The sequence below is a fragment of the Pezoporus wallicus genome, unplaced genomic scaffold (assembly GCF_028554395.1).
Source record: "Pezoporus wallicus isolate ANWC-B61680 ecotype Strahan unplaced genomic scaffold, APGP_CSIRO_Pwel_v1 scaffold_11491, whole genome shotgun sequence".
NCBI classification, from domain to species: Eukaryota; Metazoa; Chordata; class Aves; order Psittaciformes; family Psittacidae; genus Pezoporus; species Pezoporus wallicus.
Genome location: NW_026642649.1, coordinates 5,461,193 through 5,469,631, shown reverse-complemented (window position 1 = coordinate 5,469,631; position 8,439 = coordinate 5,461,193). Strand labels below are relative to the sequence as shown.

Below are 8,439 nucleotides of genomic sequence, written 5' to 3'. Positions count from 1 at the left end.
GTGCTTATATCCTTGTCCACAGGCAGAGCTAGGCCTTAATGAGCACCACCAGAATGAAGTCATCAACTACATGCGCTTTGCTCGTTTCAAGCGCAGCCTGTGTCTCAAGACAGTGGATTCTTGTTTTCAGAACCTTAAGGACAGCAGGTACCATGGGGGGTTACTTCTGAAGAATAAGGCAAAATGTGCTAGCAGCAGGTGCAGGCTTAAATGCTTAATGGGGTGAATTTTCTCTGCTTACATTTGTATGATGTTCTTAGTGAGGAAGAAAGATCCAATAATATTCCAAATGTTACAAATTAGCTTCAAAAGGACTTGTTCAGAGTCTTAGGAATTAATGTAGATATTGTCAGCATGTCATTGCTTTCCATTTTGCTTCTCATGTCTAAAGTTGATGCAAGCCTGCAGCAGAAGTAATACAGATTTCTATGATTCTGTTCTCTTAATACTTCTGCAGACTTGCATCATCTTTAGACATCAGAAGCAAGATGTAATGTCATATTCATGATTGTAATGTTTCCAAGAGAAAATTTAAGTACAACAGCCAGTCAGTAGTTCCATGGTCATTATATAACTAGTCATAGTGGATATTTTCAGAAGGACATTGCAATAGATAAGGTTGATATCTGTATAGTGAGGTCTCATAACAATGCAAAACTGTTAACCTTTATCATACATGACTGATCTTGACTGCTCTGTTTAGACTGGTTGAGGAGACCTTCACAGTCGATGAGGTGACAGACATGCTGGACGGACTGCAGACTGTTGTACACAGTGAAGTGGAGTCAGAGCTCATAAACACAACTTACACCAATGTGTTAGTTCTGCGGCAGATCTTTTCGCAGGCTGAGAAATGGTACCTGAAGTTACAGACAGACGTCTCTGAACTGGAGAATCGGTAACATACATTAGGCTGTACAGAATGCCTTTCAGTGATAAGAAAACTCCAAAGTGTTGATTATTCACATTCTTTTCCTAACCATAGAAACCTATTCTTTTACATTGTATCGATGATAAGTCTTCCATCTATGTAGTATCAAGATACACAATAATTTCACATTTGTTGGGAAGATGTTTTTACTGGTAATGCTTTTACTTGAATTAATCAGTTAAAGAGCAAGTGATAGGATTTGATTAAAACCCTTTTGTTTTTTGAGTAGATTATATTTTAATCAAGGGTGCTAAATCATATAATTCTAATGCATATACCATGCCATTTCATGACATGATCTATTGCACTTATTGCATGTGCATAGGTCTTCATTCTGTACTTGTAATGAGAATCTTACATGCAATAAAGAGCATAGCATCAGCTTAGTAAAATGTGTTTCATAACATAGTTCTTCTAGTAAATAATTGCCTTCCTTCTTTTTCTTTTCAAGAGAATTGTTGGAGCAGGTTGCTGAGTTTGAAAAGTCAGAATTTATATCTTCGAACAAGAAGGTAGACTTTTATTTTAATTAAATCATAATCATGTCATGTGGAGTCATGGCAGGTGTTGAAAATGCTTAGTACTGGCTCCTTGTGCTTTAGAGAGAAAAAGCTAAACACAAATAAAACCTCCTTTTTCAAAACAATCTTTGAAAGTCTCCAAAAAGTGGCATTTTGCAGTTCGGCACCAATGCTCACACTGAATTGCCTTGGCTGCTTCCAGATTGTGGGTTCTGCACATCCAGGGCATGCCTCATGATCCTCATCCCAAAATCAGCCAGACTAGGGATGTGTTGGAGCATCTCATTCCCTTGGAACTAGGACATTCACTTGTCCCAGCATGGAATCAAGAGCTGAGAAGATTCCTCAGTAGAGCTGTGACTCTAACTTATCTTGCATGATTATGGTTGCACCTTACTTGGTTTGTAGTGTAAAGGTATATTTAGTTAATATATATTATATTTGAACACTTAAAACACTATTTGGAGCTTTTATAATTGCTCAAATATTTTCTCTGTTTTCCTTACTCCTTTTTCTTTTAATTGCTGTAGCATCGGTAGTCTTTTGTAAATTCAAGTTTGCAACCCTTTTATGTCTCTGTGCATTGTTTTCATTTAGCTTTAGCTGCAAGTGCAGAATATAACTTTGGAGCCAAGATACTGGTAAAAAATGAACTAAGAAAAAGTTATTTACAAAAGAAAGCCAAACTGACTGTCAGTAGTTGTTTTACAGGTTACAGACATACCTTTCTTCCTCTTAGAAATCTATATAATTTACATCTTTAACCTTTATTATTTCTTTAGCCCAGCACAGACCTCATTAGACCAAAACTGGCTCCATTAAATGAAGGTGGGACAGAGCTGCTAAACAGGGTAAGAACTTGTCTGTTTGTGCAGTTGTGATCAATGACCATTCTGCTTATTCAGCTGAACTGGGTAGCTGTACAGCAATATCCTTATAACATGCCTGTTGCTGTATAGTTGTCAAGGCAGTATACCCCAGAATATAAATTAAAATCTAATAAATTAATAAATATTATAAAGCATCTTAAATTTATTGTGTGGTTATGGTCTCTAACACGTATTGCAATATTGACCTTCCTTTTGAAAAGACGTTTTGGCCTTTGAAGTTATTTGGATTTCCATTTAATCAGGTAAATTAGTAGAAACCAGTGTTCAGTTTGTTCTGTTCAGCTGGCTGAAGTAAATTAGGATATGTAGCTGGCTGAAATAATCAGGTTATCAAACATTCTGTATCACTGTAAGTCAATCTTATTACATTCAGTCTTTTTCCTTTTGTGAGCTGGTTAAATTCCTCCCAAAGAAACAAGCATTTGAAGAATTTGGAATTGACTAGTTTTGAAAACATCTCATTTCCCACTTGCTAAAGATTTTCATAATTCCAAAGCACATTCTACTATTTAGTGTTATCAATAGTTTTTATTAGGTATTGAACTTGCTTGGTTCAACTGAACTTCCTTCAAATGCCACGCTTCTTCCAATACACTTCTAATTTATGAGCAGACAAGATATCTAGCAAGGAGTTGTGTTTTCTGTCTTCCAGCCTGCATTACCAGAACGATCCCTTAACATAAATAAAGTGGTCAAGAATTCAGATTTGTATTTTAGTTCTAGATCAATGTAGTTCCCTTTCAAAAATAATTTCAAAGTCTGTTTCAGAACAGTTTATGTTGAATTTGTGCATCTGATGGCTTTGTTTTCCCTTAAAAATAATTCAAAGTTATATGGTGACTTCACTCGGACTGATAAAACGTGGTTATTTCCTATGACACAGAACATGTTCAAAAACTACGTAGATGAGGTCCTCAGTGACTGATATGCTTTAGTGGTGGTCTTGGCAGTTCTGGGGTAATGGTTGGACTTGAAGATCTTAAAGGTTTTTTCCAACCTAGTTGATTCTGTGGTTCTGTGAGATGCAGTAACACAGTATTTGCCTCTTTTCAACAGGAACTAAATGAATTTGTACTTGCTTGTTGATTGAAAGCATAAATGATGAGCAGCAATGAGACTTGGCTCTCTGAACATGCAATTTTCTTTATTTAGTCTTGATACTAACAAGATGCTAAACTTCCAAATCTCAGTTCAGTAAAGCATAGGACAAGTTTCAGTAAGCAGCCCTACATATTACAGTGCAATTGGACACTTCCATTTTTGCTGATTGAGGCAAAAAACCTAATAAATAAACAGATTGCTGATTTCTGATGAAGGCTGTTTTGATAAGCATTTTGGAGCTTTCCTAAACTATGAAGTGTGTTTTCTTACCTGCAGTATTTGGAAAATTCAAAATGGCATGAGTATTCACAACCTTCTTTTCATTCATTAACCCAAAGACAGTTGCTTCTCTCCAAGAAGAAAATGAAAAATTGAAGACCAGACTCAAGACCGTAGAAACACAGGTAAGTTGGATACTTACTGCAGTTTCCATACTCAGAATTATCTAAATGAGAATCCCATGATTATTATTCTTATGTTTTCAATTAAAATATGTTTCTGAGGTTTTACATTTTCTATGTATCACAGGCTACAGCTGCACTCGATGAGAAGGCCAAGATAGAGAAGTTACTGAAGGATTTACAGATGATCCAAGGCGATCAAAACGTAAGTATAATTAAGATTTCACCCACTACCACCCCTGTTTAACACAACTGTTGCCTGTACATCTAAGAAGTCGGTCTGTATCATGTGTTTCTTTTCTTGTGTCCCACAGACCATGATAAATTATTATCAGAAAGCATTGTTCCAGTTACTATCAGGAAGTAGCATTGCAGAGCTCATATTCTCAGGGGTGATATTTGTATTACCAGATAAAATGTATTTCTGTTTGTTTCTTCCCATTTTACTAATGAAAGAATCATATCTAACCTGGGTTTTATAGCAATAATAAAACACTAATTCTTTCAAGCACTTGTTACACTTGATATTGACGTGGACAAGACAGACTTGTGGCTCTCACTTCAGACTTTAAAAACCTAAATACTTATATGGAAGTATCCAGTGTCCTGTATTCTTAAGCATCAACTAAAGCTTTGCTGCAAATGAGTCAGATGGCAAATGCTTGATTTTACATAGTTCTGCCCCTATCAGCATACAGTCAAAATGGCTCCACCTTTATTTGTACTACTTGAGGTTATTGTTTCTTGTAAGTGAGGATTCAAACGTGGTGAATGGGAAAAAGCCCAAAACATAAGCTAGAAGACTGCAGGTTGACACGGATAAATCTGTTCAGGACACACAACACTGGTTTAAGTTTGTACCTTTATTTCGTCAATAATTAGAATTCTCTAATTAGAAGTTTATCCATGTGTGATTTTTTTCCTGAAATTTAAAGCATTTACGTTCAAACTTTTAACAAAATTAGAACATTTTAATCCCATCATTTTGAGAAACTGACTTTTTGGCCTTCCCACAGTATTTCCAGATTTGGAAGTGAAGTTAAAGATCATAGAACATTTCCACTTCAGTTTTCGTATTTTAATCCTGATTTCTTTTCATTTTGCTTTCTAACTGGTTTATGGTATGTACTTGGCTTCCTTAATATGTTGTAATTTTATCTAGTCACTTTCAAAATCTGTAGTCAATAATATTATTTATTGGGAAACTTGATTTAGAAGTCATGGAAAATATTTGTTTTGTTAAGCTGTAAATTATTACAGGTTTAAAATATCAAAGGGGTTTATTAAATCCTGGCCAGTAGTGAGTGTAGTTTTAAAAGAAAAGAATCTCATCCTACTTTGTGGTTAAACAGTAATTGGCCTCAGTGTCAGGGCTGCTGAGTATCATTAGCTTTCATGTCCTAATTTGCTGCTTCTTCAGCTCTTACATTTTCTATTTACAGGCATATGTAAATATATTGTTGAAACTAGCTAGTAAGCAAAGTAAGCTTTTCTTCTGTAGAGGTACTATTATCAACTGGTTTCCTATGCTCAAATCTTATCCTCCACACAGAAGGAGCAGACCTTTCTTCGTTTTAGTTGTTTTGTTCTTTTTAAGGCGCTGCTGGTTCAGCCTCATCCTGAGTCATGACATGCTTGGGAGTTTGAAGCTGAGCTTTTGAACCTGAGAGGGGTTTTGTTCTTTGTTCTTTAATGCAAATCCATAGAACAGTTACATGAATATAATGTTTTATGACCCAGAACTGATGGCCAGAAGAGTGTGGATTGTTTCTTCTCACAAGGAAACGGGAAGGTTGTTTGACAAGCAACAGTGGATGCTCTTTTTATAATGCATGTGAGAACAGTGCAGTATTAGTACCTGGTTGATGATAGTACAAGCCTTAACACTTTCATCCTTTCCTACCTGTACTACACCGATGGCTTTTGAAATGCCTGTGGTACTTTACTAAGTAATTTCTCATTATATGTTTCATCCTGTGGCTTCACCTAATTCCTAAAGAAGTGACGTACAAGAACTTGAAATCTCAGCTTGGCAGAGAAAACATTCCAGCCATCTCTAAAGTGCATTGGTTAACAATTTTTTAAAGTTCTAAATTAGTAAGTGCTTTAACTACTTTTCTGTATTTTAGTTAAAGCACTTTGAATTTAAGCTTTACAGGAGTAACTTGAACATAATTACTAAAAATGAATACATACCCACTTCATGTGGGATTTTGCACTTGACATTTTATTTTGAAATAAAATATTTATGTTTTATGATTTAATTTTTATAAAAACATAACATTTTGACATTTTATTTCTTCTCTGGCATTTGACCCATTTGAAATATTTCTTTTGCTGAAGACTAATGCAAACCAGGATATCGCTGAGCTGGAGAATAAAGTGGCAGCTTTGAAATGCCAGTTTGAGAAGACTTTGAGTGACTCTACTGCAAACCAAAAGTTCTTGGAAGAGGACTTGGTGACAACGAAGCATGACTTGCTGAAGGTTCGGGATCAGCTATCCACAGCTGAAAAGGTTAGCATGTTGTAAAGATGAGATCCTTACTCACATTTTAAGTAATTAGTAGTTTAACAAGCAAAGGCTACAGGATGCAGAGTTCACCGAGTCACACTTGTGCCTGTGTATTTTTGTTATTTCAGTGGAAAACCGCATTATAAAATAACAAAACCACAACTAACTGCGTTATTACAACTAGATGAATCATAGAATGGTTTATTTTGGAAGGGACCTGAAGATCATCTAGTTCTAACCCCCTGCCATGGGCAGGGACACCTTCCACTAGAGCAGGTTGCTCCAAGCCCTGTCCAACCTGGCCTTGAACACTGCCAGGGATGGGGCAGCCACAGCTTCTCTGGGCACCCTGTTCTTAAAGGGGTACCTAAAAATTTCTGCTTTTTTTCAATTTTGGAATGAAAAGTGTAGCCCCAGTCTTCAGAAGACTTTTAGTCTGATTTAATTAGAAAATAAAGTTTCTGTTTCTCTGTCTTTCCTGGCAATCTCATTTGAATCTGCTAGCTGACCTCATCTAAATTTGACTGAATTAGAGAAACCGCTGGCTTGAAACTTGAGGAGGAAAAGGAAGTAATTTTTTAAGAAAGTATGTTAGCCTGGGTTTCAGAAGATGTAAATAATGTGTTGATGTTGTTATGTAGGAACTGGAGAAGAAATTTCAGCAAACAGCTGCCTATCGCAACATGAAAGAGATTCTCACTAAGAAGAATGAACAGATAAAGGATCTACGTAAAAAGCTTTCCAAGTAAGTGGTGCTGTTGTGTCTGTCCCAACAGGATCCTGGTTCTAGATCCATGTTCTGCTCCCATTTGGTTTTTATTAATGTGAAGCTCTCTTTAAAACAGACTATAAATTTTCCCTTAAAAATCACTTCTAGTAGGCTGTTCCCTGATTTTTGGCCCTCCAGTCCTTTTAATGCATGTTAGGACTGCAACAGGACTGATGTGTGCAACAGCAGCTACAGTGTAGCAAAGAATGGGAGAATTTAGTATGGGGAGGATGCAAAATACTCACAGGTGTAGTAAAGCCCCCAGCTGCTACACGCATAGATATAAATGGGAGATGTACCAGATACTTTGGCATTATCTTACTTCTTCCACATTTGTTTATAGGAATGAGAAGTCTGCAGGGGTAAACCTCTGTTGAGTAAGGAAAGATGCAGCCTGGACATTACATCGTGTAGAAGGCTTGCATTCTGCAAATGTCAAGTGAACTTTGGCAGCATGGATACTTAGGCCTATGCTGTAGGAGGACAGAGGTGGAACTTAACTTAAAACTTCTGTTCAAATTTCGCTCTCGAGTTTGGGATTTGTGGGGAGGTTCCTGGTCATTCCCTCATTGTGCTGCTTGGTAAACTGGCCAATTCTAACAGGAGAAAAGAGTCCATACAGTTGTCTGCTCTAAGTCATATGCTTGGCCTTGACAGGAATGTGTCACTAGTGGGAGTAGTTTATTCCTTGGGTTTAACACTTTCTTCAGAGACAAAACGTCGCTTGGGTGTTTTCTGCTGTTTTAATGATTTATTTTGTTTTTCTTTTTAATCTTCAGATACGAGCCAGATGACTGAACCATCTGATCTCTCAGAAGCTGCCATAGAAAGAAAAAGTAGACTGATACTATTTTTCAGTGATTTTGGGGTTGAATAGTATATTTTTTGCTTCTAGTGCTTCAAATAACTTTGTATTAATACTTAATGACACACTCCTACCTTACTTCCTTGTAAATATTTGATTTACAGGTTTCTATAACATGATTAGTTTCTCTAGTCATGTTGTTCACCATTGACATTCCTTGAGAAATAGCAAAGAGGAGCTTACTGAAGAACTGAGATCATTCCCTACAAAGAAAGTTTATTTTTGTTAAGAAAAGGAGAAAAAAGGGGGAGGAAAAAAAAAAAGAGGCATTAGGGTTTCTTGCAGTTACTTGTCTGTAGTTGATGTAGCCATGAAGTGGCATTATCTGTGCAAATTCCAACAGTGGAAGTAAAAAGGAGGAGGCAAAAAGTGGAACGTGCTGATGGTCAGTAACACTTTGCTAGAGCGTGTTCATTAGATAGCGAGACAAATATGCTTTCTAGTGGA

The 8,439-nt window shown here is 36.6% G+C and overlaps 1 protein-coding gene across 1 annotated transcript; it reads left to right on the top strand.

The window, feature by feature from the left end:
* On the top strand, nt 1-8,239 carry LZTFL1 (leucine zipper transcription factor like 1). Its single transcript, XM_057431654.1, has 9 exons — nt 1-147; nt 704-898; nt 1,383-1,443; nt 2,235-2,303; nt 3,782-3,847; nt 3,972-4,049; nt 6,188-6,361; nt 7,000-7,103; nt 7,907-8,239. Exons 1-9 carry the CDS (start codon nt 71-73, stop codon nt 7,923-7,925), a joined length of 843 nt encoding a protein of 280 aa, XP_057287637.1. The 5' UTR covers nt 1-70; the 3' UTR covers nt 7,926-8,239.
* Nucleotides 8,240-8,439: the final 200 nt, after the last annotated feature.

Bases quoted from the DNA above. Each gene is read 5' to 3' on its own strand.
- LZTFL1 (XM_057431654.1), top strand. From the start codon at position 71: ATGCGCTTTGCTCGTTTCAAGCGCAGCCTGTGTCTCAAGACAGTGGAT. The intron at 148-703 runs GTACCATGGGGG...TGCTCTGTTTAG, and splicing joins CAGAACCTTAAGGACAGCAG to ACTGGTTGAGGAGACCTTCA. The intron at 6,362-6,999 runs GTTAGCATGTTG...GTTGTTATGTAG, and splicing joins AGCTATCCACAGCTGAAAAG to GAACTGGAGAAGAAATTTCA.